General features: G+C 46.0%; 2 protein-coding genes across 2 annotated transcripts; both read right to left on the bottom strand.

Moving 5' to 3' along the window:
* Window positions 1-1,355: 1,355 nt before the first annotated feature.
* Window positions 1,356-3,791, bottom strand: LOC109190182. The gene is made up of 6 exons (XM_019340633.1): window positions 3,507-3,791; window positions 3,095-3,422; window positions 2,869-3,012; window positions 2,263-2,711; window positions 2,135-2,201; window positions 1,356-1,984 (listed from the first exon to the last, which is right to left on the bottom strand). Exons 1-6 carry the CDS (start codon window positions 3,789-3,791, stop codon window positions 1,356-1,358), a joined length of 1,902 nt encoding a protein of 633 aa, XP_019196178.1.
* Window positions 3,792-10,307: 6,516 nt separating this feature from the next.
* LOC109190183 lies at window positions 10,308-11,777 on the bottom strand. The gene has a single exon (XM_019340634.1). The coding sequence runs from the start codon at window positions 11,775-11,777 to the stop codon at window positions 10,308-10,310; it is 1,470 nt and encodes a 489-aa protein (XP_019196179.1).
* Between the last annotated feature and the right edge of the window lie 2,973 nt (window positions 11,778-14,750).

A 14,750-nucleotide genomic window follows, 5' to 3' on the forward strand; every position in this document is an offset into this window, starting at 1 on the left:
GCTCCCAGCCTCACTGGCCTATTCCCTTGGAATTGCTCTCATCATAACAGATGCAAGCAGCAAGCTGCAAGCAGCCAGCTGCAAGCAGCCTGCCCTTGCACCCTAGGTTGGCTCCTAAGCAGATTAGCCATAGGCTTCATTTCCACTTAGGGAATTCAAATTTTCCTCAAGCCCTTCCTTATAACCCCCTCAATCACCACTTCTCATTTTACCTCATGATTTTTCAATGATGTTCTTATTGCTTTGTTGTTGTTTTTCCTCCTCACCTCCTTATTCTCCCTCCACCATGACTAAAAGGCCAAGACACCAGTCCCCCTTTGGAACTGATGTGCTTGGGCTTTACAGAGAACACCTCAAAAACCCCCACAGAAGCAGCATCAGGCCATACCACTACCAAGGCTTCTGACACCCTAGTACCAGAAGCCACTCCAGATCTCAGGCTCTTATGGCATCCACCCCAGGGAGAAGAACAAAATGAGGAACACCCTCCAGGGCTAAGATTCTCTCCAAGCCATTAGGGAAGCCCCCCACTTTCTAGAACCAAACATGCATCCCAACACATCTCCTGGTTAAACATTTTACAAAAGCATTCACCCTTGTCCCGACTCTAGCAGATACAATCTGTCCACCTTGGTCCCAATCCATTCTAGCATCAGATTCAAAAGACATATCCCTTATCTTATTTCTGACCCCCAGCTCCAGCAGTCCTGTAACATTTCCTTAGCTATGCTATAAACATCCTCACCATTCTGAGCAGTATAGACCCCAGCTGCACAAAAACTGCCCCTAGAATTCCTTATCAGAAAACCACAGCTCTGATTCTCCATAGCCCAATTAACCTTCACCCCACCCATTCTTGGCCTACACCAATTTGATCTCTGCACAACCCTTCCACAACCAAAGCCTTCTGCCTTTCTCATTATAAATCCCAAATTTGGGGGAAAGGGGTCCCAACCTGGCCATTTTCTCTGAATACACTCAGTAAGGTCTTTTGTCACCCTGAATATCACTCTTGCCATAGAAGGCCTCCCCTGGCCATACTTACAGTGTGTATAGTTCACCCAAAGCTCCCATAAGATCAGAACAGGTAGCCTTTCTGCCATAAATTTGAACATCCTATTCTTGAAACCTAATAGCCACCATTCATAGCATACATGCCTCTCACTTCTTACCACAATTCTTGTACCCATGGCCCTTGAGAAATAGTTCCACACTTGCTGTGCTGTTTCCCCTTTCCCAAATATTTGTTGCATGTCATCACAACCAGACTGAACACAGCATGGACACTTGGAAACAGTTTGATAACCCATTTTTCTTAACACATCATCCACCGGCAATTTCTTTTTAAAACCCCTCTAGGCCAAAAAAGACATCTTCCATGATATTCCCTTAGCCCAAATCTTCTTGCACCATAGGCCAGCATTCTCACCTCCATGCTCTCTCATCAATGCCTTTGCTATCTTGAAGTTAAAGTTAGCTCTAGTTGGCTGCCATATTGGCATGTCTGGTCCCTCCCTGGTTCTAATGTTCTGAGCCAGAGTTTGATCCTGAATACCAAACTTCCTTAGATCCACAGCCCCATTTACATTGCCATCCTTCAACATCTCCCTAGATCCCCCTTTTCCCCTTCTATTTAACCATATTGCCAGTGCCCCCTTCCCTGACCAATTATCCCACCAAACATTTAAATTTCCTCTTCTTATCTCCCATTCAATCCTAGGTTCTACTCTCTCTCTTACATCCACCATCCTTCTCCAAATGTGTGAGTCCCTATAATTCCATCCCCTAACCACTGGGTGTATTCCATTACAATACTTTGCTAGCATGAACTGACTCCAAATTGATTCCCCTTTCCTAAGATTCCACCACAACTTTGCTCCAGCTGCATCAATCATCTCCTTAAATCCAGTGAACCCTACTCCCCCTTCAGCTGCTGGCCTAGCTAAAGTCTTCCAAGAACTCCAATAATGCTTCTTTTTCCCCTCTATTTTCCCCCAAAAGAAGTCAGCAATCACACTTTCAATTTGTTTCACAACTGCCTTTGGGGGTTGATTGCATAGAACATATGTGTTGGCATTGCTTGTAACACTAACTTAATTAGAACAGCTTTCCCTCCCTGTGATAGCAACCTGACCTGCCACCCCTTGCATCTGGTAGCCACTTTCTCCACCAAACCAGTAAACAGTCTCACTTTTTTCTCCCTTGGTAGACAGGACATCCCAAATAAGTGAATGGGAATTCCTTATGTTGGCACCCTGTCACCTCCTTCATTTTCTCAACAGCCTCCTGGGAGACTCTTCTGTGCATATAAAATGCACTTTTATTTTTGTTGATCAACTGCCCAGACTGGCCTTCATATTTTTCCAAGGCTTCCATCACTCCTTTAATCCCTCCATTCTTCCCTAAAGTAAACACCACCATGTCATCTGCAAATGCCAAATGTGTAACTTGGGGTCTCTGCACTGGTTGTGTGATCTTAGCTTGCTTTTGGTTTATTAACCTGGACAACAACTCAGAAGCCAAAATGAAAAGACTGGGAGACAAATGGTCTCCTTGTCTCAGCCCTCTAGAGGAATGAAAGAACCCCTTTGCCTCCCCATTCACAATCGCAGAGTACCAAATATTATTTATAGAACCATTCACCAAATCAATCCATTTTTTGCAAAAGCCCAGTTTTTCCAGAACTAGCTGAATACACCCCCCAATCCATTCTGTCATAAGCTTTATTCATGTCAAGTTTCAAAACAACATCCTCATTTGAGGTTGTCATTCCATGACAGATTTCTTGTGCTAACAGTATATAATCTATTATACTCCTTTCTTTAACAAAACAAGATTGGGTTGGGGATATTATTCTTGCTAGAACACCTGCCAGCCTCTGAACCATGATTTTGGTTATCACTTTGCTACAGAAATTACTCAGACTTATTGGTCTGAACTCATTAAAACTGGCAGGATTTGTAACTTTGGGAATAAGAACAATAGAGGTGCTAGTTATGGCCCTTGTCAGGCCTTTCCCATAAAAGAAAGAACTTACCAGATTGTGTAGATCATGTTTTATGATTTCCCAACAGATTTGATAGAAGCCACCTACCTCCAAAGCCATCAGGACCACAAGCACTGTTAGGGTTCATGCTATAAACTGTGGCCCTGATCTCCTCCAATGTAGGTTCAGCAATCAGCTTCTGGTTCTCCTCCTCAGTGACACTAACTTGCAAACATTCAAAAACTGAGTTGTCCCTATTTAGGGGCTCAGCAGTGTAAAGTTTTTGGAAAAATTCAACAGCCAAGTCAGCTATCTGACTTTGCTCCTCAACCCACTCCCCCTCATTGTTCTTGATCTTATGAATTACTTGTTTTGCCCTTCTCTCCTTAACTAGCCCATGGAAATACTTTGAGTTTCTCTCCCCTTCCACCACCCACTGTGAGTGGGACTTTTGTTGCCAAAACTTCTCTTCTATTCTAATTTACTTCTGGAGATTGGCTTGGCTCAGCTTGTACTCTACTAGCTTCTCCTCAGAAGGATCAGTCTGCATAGCACTCTCTGAATTACTCACTTTTTCCTCCAGCTCACTCAGTTTTTCAAAAATATTACCAAACACTTCCCAATTCCAGTTTTTTAGAACTCTTTTCACTTTTTTGTGTTTTGTTATAAAAGAATACATCTCATTTCCCTCCACTCTCTCCTCCCAGACTCTCTGTACAACTCCCTTAAGCTGCTCATGATCCCCCCATGCATTCAAGAATATGAAAGGCCTTTTTCCCAGTTTCACCTGGGACTGTAGATCCATGACTAAGGGGGAATGGTCTGATGTGGCCTTGGACAAATGGTGTACATAGGATTTTATTTTTTCCTCCCAACAGTCATTCACAAGCACTCTATCTAATCTTTCCCACACTGCATTGCTCCCTCTCCTACCATTCCACCAAGTAAACTCATTCCCATAAAAGGCCACCTATCTCAGAGCTGCATTATCTATGCAATTTCGAAACTCTCTACTTTTTGCCATCCTATAAGGCTGGCCTCCCTTTTTTTCCTCACACATAAGGATGCAGTTAAAGTCACCAAGGACAGACCACATTCCATCCCCTATTTCTCCCTCAGCTATAGCGTCTATTAGGTCCCATAGCTCCTGCCTTGTTGCCTTGTTACAACTAGCATAAATAAAGGATAAGTTCATGCTACCTAGAACAGGCAGAATCACCCTCACACTCACCATTTGTTGCCCTTTATCCCATGGATCAACTAGGACATCTCTATCCCAGAATATCCAGATTTTTTCTGTGCCACAACACCTATTCTCAAAGCCAATTGTTACAGCAAACTGTTCCAATTTAGACAAGTCCTTGAATGGTTCAAGTAGACACAGAATCTTAGGCTTAAACTGTCTCACCAAGTTTCTAATTCTGTGAAGGGAGCCTTGGGAAACCACTCCCCTCACATTCCAACAAATTACCTTCATTAAAAGTCAGACATGGAGGCCCCACCCCCTGGTTCTTGCAGCTTTTGATTTTTGGGCCCTGGTTTTTGCATTAATAGTCTCCCTCACTGGTTTCTTTAATGGGGAGTTGTGTGCCTCCTTCATGCTCTTATCAAAATCCATTTCTGCTTCTGGCTTTCTTGCCCTCTCCTCCATTTCAGCCTCTGTCATCTTATCATCAGCCCTCCCCTCTGTCCCTTTATCATTCTCATACATTATTTCTGTCTCCCCTTCATAACCTTTTCCATCTCCCCCCCCCCCCCCCCCTAGACTCTGATGCTCATTTCCTTTGTCAACTAATGATCCCCTTTCTACTGTCTGTTTTCCTCCCTCATTCCCATTACCACCTCCCTCACTTTCATAGCTCCTTTCCCCCCTCTCATAGATCTGAATACCAGGTCCCCTTCTCCCTCCTCTATGTCCATATGCTCCCCCTCTCCCCCCTCTACCTCCCCTCTCAAAACTAAAGTTCAAGGGTGTTTTAGCAGCCCAGGGATCCTTTTCCCAATTCTCCAGAGGATCCTGAAATCTGGTCTGTCTAAGCTCAGTCTGCCCCTGACTCCCTTTTTCTTACCCTTCTACTAAAATCTCCTTCCCCTTTCTTCCCACTTCCTTTCTATTTTGTAAGCTCTCTTTCCCTTTATTTAAGTTCTGCTCCTTATTCTGTTTAGGCCCCTTCCCAGGTTGCTTCCCATTTTTCCACTCAGATCTCAGCTGCTGCCATGTGTTTTTCTCCCTCCCCATATTTGTATTTTCCTTAGCTGCATTCCTAGCCTTAATGTTCCCCCCTTCCCCCCTCCCTTGAGACTTTTCTGCTTCAAAGATCTTGTCATACTTAGCCAATCTACAAACTTCTACAGAATGCCCTTACTTAAAACACCTTGTACAATATTGTGGGATTCATTCATATACAATTTTTTGAAAGTATCCTTCATCTTCCTCCTCAGGGTCTTCTGAGAAGCCTATAAACATCTCATGGACCAGTGGCTTCAATAAATCCATCTATACCTTCAATCTTGCATAACTTAGCCTTGTGTAGTGCAAAGTTCCATAGTCAGCAGTCAGGTATGTTCCAACTGACTTACATATTTGTTTCAGGGCAGCAATATTAAACAGGTTTGCACTCAACATTGGAAATCTAATCCAAACTGGGGCTAAGCTTGACTCCTTCTCAGTGCTAAATCCAAGTCTCCACCTAAATAATCTCATTGGAAAACCTCCCTCAACTGTTATCTGTTCTTTCAAAAGCATATTCAGGCAGTCACATTCATGTGAGAATGACAAAGTGACATGCCTAGGATCCAACCAACCTAGACTCATTGTTCCTTTCAACAGAAATTTTTTATCAAAGAATTTCCTTAAATCCTCCATAGTTGGTTTTCCCCATGAGAATTTGCCAACCAACAAATATTTCTCAATTACATTCAATTGCTTTACCTCTGATTTACCAAATCTAATAGATGGGAATCCCCTATGAGATCCCAACAACTTATCTGCTATCTCAACTTGTGCCTTAGTACTCAAAACATTCCCAGATTCACCCCCTTTTTTCCCCAGTCACTGCTGTGGCAAAATTCATGGGACCTGATACTGGTTTTCCCAAATTAGATGGCCCTGCCCCCTTTACATTCCCAGGCCAAGCATTCCCCCCTTTTGGAGGCACTGTGGGTCTATTCTCCGTTCTAGCATTAGCCTTGCCCATTGGGGCATTTTCTCGAACAAGTGGTGGGTTTGAAGTGTTACCTGTTCTCTGTTTGATAGTCTGGGGTTCAACCTCCTCTATCTTCTTCAATGTTGATGTCGAGGCTCCTTCCTTGCTAGTTATCATTGTTTCAGGTGGGATTAGGACTCCCTTGTCTTCATTTTCCAATTCTATAGGCTTCTCATTTGTTCCAGCATCCAATTTCTCCTCTGCGAGAAATCTCGGGTTCACGATTCTCTCCGAAGCCCTCTCCGATTTAATCCCAGCCATTGTTGCTTGGTGAGATGTTCTAACATAGCGAATATCCTCCTTGTGACTATCTTCCATCAACCTTGCTACCTCTAAGTCCGTAGATGCACCTACAGTCGAGATCGCCTCTCGGTCTCTATCCAGAATCGCAGTTGCGATTTTTGTCTCTGATGGATTTAGTCCCATCGAAGGAACCTCCAGTGACATTTACACTGGCGGAGGTCCCTCAGGACCTTCGCCTTGGTCTTAACTTTCCAACACCGGTCATGGATCGACGATCAGTCGCCGGAATAGTGATCGGCGGCGGTTTTTCTCCGGCGGGTCGGGTCGGGTTATATTGTTTTACTTATCTTTGTAGAATCCACAAAAGAATGACAATAAATGGTAAATGATTTCTCTATTTCCAAACCTATGATTTTCATACCAATAAATATCTATTGTTTGAAAACCTACCCTTATATAAGTATTCTCTTTTCAAATATATATATATATATATATATATATATATATATATATATATATATATATATATGCCTATTTAGCTATGGTATTGCATACATGCATGATTGCCATCTTTTGCAAAATGCAACTTATATTTTCATTGTCTATCCCTTTCCCTATTTTCAAAAGATATATCTATATCCTATTTACGATTAAGCATCAAGTATAGAACCCATTTTTAGAAATAACGTTTTAAAGTGCTACACTACTTGTATTTTCAAATGTGTGAGGAATTATATATTTTGGAGGTCCCGTTGGAGCCTTGCTCCCTCGGAAGAAATTAGAAGTTGGTCCGACCGAAAAATCCCGGACAGTGTGAAGTAGCTTGGTCGAAAAATCCTGGGCTGCTAGGGCTTAGATACTACTCGTTGGGCTTAGAATCCCAGTTAAGGGGTGTGCACACTTAAGATATGATCCTGATTCCATTATGTATATATTTTGTGGGTGAGATTGAGGTTAGGTCGGTTATGCATAACCGTGCCAGGATAGGTTCGTTCACGTATGGTGAAGTCCTACCTCCCCACCATTATGTTGATGATTCTGATATGATTGTTGATACCGTTATGATCCATGTGATTGATTTAGTTACCTCACGTAGTATTATTAATGAAAGTGTTATTTTCTTGAGTGTGAGATTATCTATATGAAATGATTTCTACTTATATCTTTAAAGGCTATATTATCTTGATAACTCCTTTACTCATGATTAGCATTGAAACACTATTATTATCTAACCCTTCAGTTTTACACACGTTGAAGATTTAAAAACAGTATTGCATCTATTTCCACTCTTATTGCTTTTTAAGTATACCTACCCTTATTTACTCATCCTCTTATGATTGCATCTTGGCATCAGTGGTGTTCAGTGGATACTTATGATCTGTCGAAGCATGAGTGCGAGTTGAATTCTATCGTTATTTTATATACTTAGTTATGTAATTGTGGCTTATATATACCTATACTTGCGTGATCCTATTTAATCCTACGTGTGTTGATATGTATAAATATCAAAACTACTATTTTCCAAACCTATATTATTTTACAGGGTTGAGTGAGTTATACTTAGCATTTTATGCTAACGGGTTACTTTTCCATGTTTTTTCGATAACCTCTTTCAGGTTTGGATTGATGCATGACGAGATCACGTTTAGAGGCTTTATTGTTTTACTTTGACTTTAGTTAGTAACCCTTTGAGACCAGTGTTATGTTGATAATGATGTGACTCTTTTAATCTTGTGGTTGTAGACTTGAATAGATATTATTGAAGTTAACCTTTTAGATTGCTTAATATAGTATAATGATTGCAAATTCCTTAGGGTTGGGGTTCAGCCTTGGAAGAATGATTGCAAATTCCTGAGGTAGTCCGTTGTTATGTTGTGGGTTGCATGATGAATACATGTTTGGGCCTGCCTAACCCTATTGTTTGATATTGATTAAGTTTTTATCTTAGTCATTTAGCCTGGTAGTCATCCGAGAATGGGTGGCTACGGCGGTAACATTCCCCATTTAGTTCTTATTTCGCTATGTAAGCTTGTAATTTATCTAGGCTCTAGTGTTAGAAAATGGGGTGTTACAGTCTTTCCCAGTCCTTCCAGGCATAGCTATTTCTCAGGCCTCCTGGAGCCAATATCTCAAGCATAGCAGGCTCTTTCCCAATCCTTCCAGGCATAGCTCTTTCTCAGGCCTCCTTCCAGGTACAGAACCACCTCCTTCCAAGCACAGCATGCTCTTTCCCATGCCTCCTTCCAAGCACAGCATGCTCTTTCCCATGCCTCCTTCCAAGCACAGAACCACACCCCATGGGTTGGGCTGGGCAGGCTTCCAGGCACAGAACCACCCTCCACAGGGCTGGGAAGGTGGGCTGGGCAGGTTCTTTCCCAGGCCTCCGTCCAGGCACACTCCCCAAGAAGCCTCCTTCCAGGCATCCCCAAAGAGACCTCCTTCCAGGCATAGCAGACTCTTTCCCAGGCCTCCTTCCAGGCACAGAACTATGGGCTGGGCAGGCTATTTCCCAGGCCTCCTTCTAGGCACAGAACCATCCTTCCTAAGGAGGCCTCCTTCCAGGCATAGCAGGCTCTTTCCCAGGCCTCCTTCCATGCACAGAACCACCTTCTCTAGGGTTTTTTTTTTTTTTTTTTTTTTAAAGAAGTTTATTAAAAAAGGAAGGCCAAGGCCAGTACAAGGTCCGGATGGACTTAGGCCCCACATGGCCTAAATCCTACTAATAAGCTAAGTAAGGAAAAGTAAGATAAGACAAGATAACATAAAGTGGCCCCCGGGGCTCTAACATGCATGCCCCAAGCCCTATGCTAGCTATCACTAACTAATCGTAGGCAGGAGTATGTCAACCAGTAAACTGCATCTCCGCCCACCATGTAATCTGAAGGACAGCTATCGACTGCCCTGTAAAAAGATAGCAATAGCACACACGACAAAGATGTACGGCTAACAATGGCACGCAGGCTTAAGTCCAGTAATGGCACGCAGTCCTGAGACGGTAGATCCCGAGCCAATAAATCATCAACACGGCACAAGGCAACCAATAGCAGAACTCCCGATCAGCACCAGCACGAACCAGAACCAACCCTAACGGGATTAGCTACTATGGGCCAGCAGCAAGCCTGGACTACCGCCAACGGATTTGAAAAACACCTACCCGGCCACCGTTCAGCCCGGGCTACGATGTAATTTTTTACCGCTTGCATCGGCGTTGAGACCTGGTCTTTTCCAAAGATGCCTGCAAAGGCGAAACCAAAACGAGCCCAAGACCAGTTCATGCCTCCGAGGTCAAAGAAGCAGCACCTGAAAAAATAGAAACAAGATAGAACAAGCTCGCATCGTGTTCCCATAACCCAACTATCACATCTATCTCGGGTGAGTGTTTAAGTTTATACCAGGCTGACGCGAACAAAAGCAACCCCCCAAATAATAGCCCGTCCCCCCGGAGTCCAGAAGGAACTCAGCTACTATTGGCCAGCAGCAAGCCTGACCAGGTCAACGGATTTGATAATCCTGCCCGGCACACCGTTCAGCCCGGACTAGGGTGCCCTGTTGTACCGCCAGCACCTTACATTGAGACTCAGCACTGCGAAGCAGGGCTTCCCGGTCCCTAGAGAACCTCACACACTCACTGTTTTTTTACTCCCATCCACTCTTTCTTTTCCTCCCAACTCTCCTTTTTCTCACTCCAATTCTTTTCACTCTATTCTTTTCTTTCACTCATTTTTTCCACTCGATTCTTTTCTATCCCTCAGCCTTTTCTTTTCTTTTTTCCATCTCTTTTCCTTTTCTTTTTCCTTTTTTCTTTTCTTTTTTATTTTTCTGTTTTTTCTTTTTTCCAAATTTCCAACAAATCAAACAAAGTACAAGTACAATCACGGGGGATCATCAATATCAAAAAACACATAGGGCACATCATCATGTATCAGTAAAGCACGGACCCTACGTGGCAGATCATTGAGGCTCCGAAAGGTGGCCTCCCCCGGCTTATCCACCGCCCAGTTAGCTAGCGCCTGTGCAGGCATATTGGCCCTGGACGGGCACACAGAAGCAGTAACCACCCCACAGGAACACAGAAACCGGAGTCTGGTCACAACATCATCTAGAATCCACGGCGGACGAACAGAGATATCAACGTAGCTAGCCAACTCCGCCCAAGTGGACTCTATATCAATCAAAGTAGTTCCCCCGGCCAGGCACCATTCCAGGCAAGAGAAAAGGACCCGGAACATTCCCCGGGCGTGCTCCCCGTGGCCAGACCACGCAACCCCGTAGCAGAAGCCACCCTCCTGGTTGCGCACCACGGCCGCAGCCCCCCCAGCCGCCGAAGACCGAGAAAGATTGATCTTTAACGCCCCGGCAACCGGGGGAGACCACCTGACCGTCCTAATAACACGCCTCGGTACATGTGCCTCCAAGTATGCCACAATAGTCCTCCAGTTAGAGGGCAGGATATGCTGCATGGGCCAACGCCTAAACAGGCATTCCGCCACCCCCTTTGCCACCCCATGCATCACCCGTGCAACGCTGGGTGTGTCTCGGCCGTACATGCACCCATTACGGTGCTTCCACAGCTCCCACAACACCAGATACGGCAACCTGCAAACAACAAAAGACAAAAGAGGGTTACGCGCCCCCGCCCGACCCCATCCTACAATCAAAGTCCTAAGACTCCGGTGTCGCAAGTAGAGGCCGAGGGACGCCAAAACATATCTCCAAGCAGCTCTTGCTGTTTCCCCAGAATAAAAGATGTGATCAATAGACTCGGGGACCGGGGCTGGACAACACCGACACCTCGAGACGATCGCATGACCGAAACGGGCCAAGATGTCATCCGTGGGAAGCCGCCCTCGGAACACCCTCCAAGCCAGGAAGGACACCTTAAAAGGAAGGTGCTTGCGCCAACACTTAGCTAAGAGCGGGTCCGGTGCAGTGGGCAAAGCAGGCCTAAGAAAGGCCTTAGCAGAGGAATAAGAAAACATACCGTCGGACGCCACGGTCCAGAGTGGGATATCACGCGGGCCCTGCCCCAAGCGGGACAGGTCCGCCCCAATCCCAGCAAATGCCAAGTCATCGTGGTCTGTCAAATCAAGCTGGCCATCCCGCACATAGTCTAGAAGTAACTCCCGGGAGTAGGAAACCCCCCGGTGTGGATAAAGCCTGCCAAGTGGGCCCAGACCCGACCAGTTTTCCCACCAGAAACTAACCCGGCCTTGGAACAACCGCCAAGTGAGAACCCCCTCGACCTCATCACGTACCGCCAGCATCCTCTTCCAGGTGTGCGAATCTCTATTCTGAACCAACTTAGCAACCGAGTGAACCCGACTGCAATATTTCGCCCTCATAAAGTCCGACCATAAAGTATGATCTGTTCGGAAATTCCACCACAATTTAACACTGGCCGCCCTTACCATCAAGTCTAAATCCATGAACCCCACCCCCCTTCCTTCTTAGGACGAGAGAGGGTTTTCCACGAACTCCAGTGGTACCGGGCGCCCCCTGACTGTTTCCAGAAAAAACTCGCATAACATCTCTCCAAATCCCGTATGACCTGCTTAGGCGGAGCGCAGGCCGAAAAAATGTGCAACGGTATGGCCTGCAAGACTGAAGAGATCAAGATTGCCTTCCCGCCCTTCGAGAGCAGCCGGCGTTGCCAACTCAAGCATCTAGCCTTAACTTTATCAATCACCGAGGCAAAGTAGATACACTTTTTACGGCCTATATACACCGGGCAGCCCAAGTATGTAAAAGGAAACTGTTTATGCACACAGCCCGTTGCCCGGCAAATCTGCTCAATCTCGTGGGCCGGAGTACGAGGGTGCATGTAAAACGCACTTTTCTGAAAGCTCACCAACTGTCCCGAGATCTCCTCGTACTCCTTTAACGCCCCAATCACGACCTCAATAGCTCCCAACCTGGCCGTACTAAAAATAATAACATCGTCCGCATAGGCCAGGTGGTGAATATGTGGTGTCCGTGGCGGCTGTGTAAACCGGGGCACCGTAGTGCCATCATAGACCCGCGCAATGTACACCGACAAGACCTCAGCTGCAATCACAAACAAAGTCGGGGACAGCGGGTCCCCTTGCCTGAGACCTCGCGTAGACGTGAAGAAGCCCTCTTTGACTCCATTCACAATCACTGAATACCACACGTTAGACACGGCCCGGAACACCATATCTATCCAGACCTCACTGAAACCCAGGCGGCGCATCACCGAAGTCAGGAAAAACCATGATACCCGGTCATAAGCCTTAGCCATGTCTAACTTAAGGACTATGTCCCGGTTCTGCAAGCTCAACCCGTGGCACATCTCGGACGCTAGAAGCACATTATCTGTAATAGACCAGCCCGCCACAAACCCACTCTGCTGCGGCGACAACACCCGAGGCAAGACTGTAGCCATCCGAACCACCATGAGCTTCGTGATAAGCTTACTACTGAAGTTGCATAGGTTGATGGGTCTGTAGTCCGCAAAAGTCTCCGGACTCGGCTTCTTCGGCAACAGGACGATAGATGTGTGCGTGATAGCCCTGGTAAATTCCCGTCCCGCAAAGTAGCTCCGAACCATGCTAACAACATCATCCTGAATAATATCCCAGCAAGCCTTATAGAAGGCCCCCGAGAAACCATCCGGCCCTGCCGCACTCGTAGAGTTCATCTGCATTACCACCGCCTTCACCTCCTCCACCTCAGGCACCGCCGTCAAAACCTCATTATCCTCCTCTGTAACCAACCGTGGGACACAGTCCAGCCTAGTCAAATCAAAACCCCCAACCTCCGCGGTGAACATATGCTCAAAGAAAGAGACTGCCTGATTAGCAATCCCTTGCCTATCCTCTAGCCACACACCGTCTCCACCCTTCACTCTGTGTATATATAGCTTTCGCCTACGTTCTTTAACAACTGAGTGAAAGAACCGGGAGTTTCTATCCCCATCCTGAACGTCGGTGATACGCGCCTTCTGCTGCCAAAATTCTTCTTCTATAGCAATCTGTTTCTGTAACAAAGCAACACCCTTTTTATATTCAATTAAAGCATTCTCATCATCCGGGTGTTGCTGTAAGGCAGCCTCTAGGGCCTGAACACTATCCTCATACTCCCGGAGCTTCACAAAGATATCCCCAAATACAGTCTTGCTCCAGGTGCTCAGAACTTTCCCCAACCTATTCAACTTGGTGGCTATTACAAACATAGGGGCCCCCTCTACAGGAACCTGCCAGCTATCACGCACCACCCTCAGAAAATCCTCATGCTTAATCCACACGTTCAGGAACACAAAGTGCTTCGGAATTACCTGCATACTTATCAACTCAAAGGATATTAGAAGCGGACTGTGGTCAGACGTAGACTTTGACAAATGCCGTACGGATGACGTAAAAATCGACTCCCACACCGAGGTGTAGAGGAGCCGATCCAAACGCATCCATATAGCCGCCTCTCTACGGCGCCCATTCCACCAAGTAAAACAGGAACCGTAATAGGCCGCGTCGATCAAGTCACACGCACTGACACACTCCTGAAAATCAGTAGTCTTCCGGTGTGAATACGGTAGACCACCTTTTTTCTCGTCCACACTTAACAGACAGTTAAAATCACCCGCAACCGCCCAAGGCACACCACCGGGGATCATAGAAAAAATAGCTTTCAGCTCAACCCACAGGGGGTCCCGGAGGCGGACCTTGGTCTTGGCATAAACAAAAGAGAGCCAGAAAGGCGTGAGAACCGTAGAGTGTACACAAGATATCGTAACACACTGCTCAGTCTGACTCTCAAATGTTACTGCCAAGTCATTATTCCAAAATAGCCAAATTTTATTATTATTAGAAGCAAAACCATTATCAAAATTAAAACGAATTCTAAAAAACTCAAGCCAATCAGACGAGCTGAAAGGCTCGAGCAGACAAAGTACAACAGGAGAATGCATTCTTAACAAAACACGGATCCTGCGTGTCGAACCCCAGGAGGACACCCCCCGCACATTCCACACGAGCATCTTCATATAGACAATAGACCACCCGGCTCCGAGTGAGGGGAGCCCCCCCCCCCCCCCCCTTTTCTGGTATGTATAAGCCGACGTCCTACCGGGCCTACACCAGCAAGCACCCGATCCTCAGAGTCTGACCCCGACTCCGGGGCCCACTCCTCACGCTCATGACCCGACACCGGCACGTCAGAATCTGACCAAGCCCTTTCCCTCCCCCTCCTCGGCCCCCAGGGAACCTTAGGAGAATGAGAAAAAGGAGTGAAAGAGAAAGATACCTGAAGCGGGCTCTGCTCAGCCCGCCCTCCCGAGGGACTAAAACCTCCCGTAACCT

This window comes from Ipomoea nil, unplaced genomic scaffold (assembly GCF_001879475.1).
Source record: "Ipomoea nil cultivar Tokyo-kokei standard unplaced genomic scaffold, Asagao_1.1 scaffold1574, whole genome shotgun sequence".
Lineage (NCBI taxonomy): Eukaryota > Viridiplantae > Streptophyta > Magnoliopsida > Solanales > Convolvulaceae > Ipomoea > Ipomoea nil.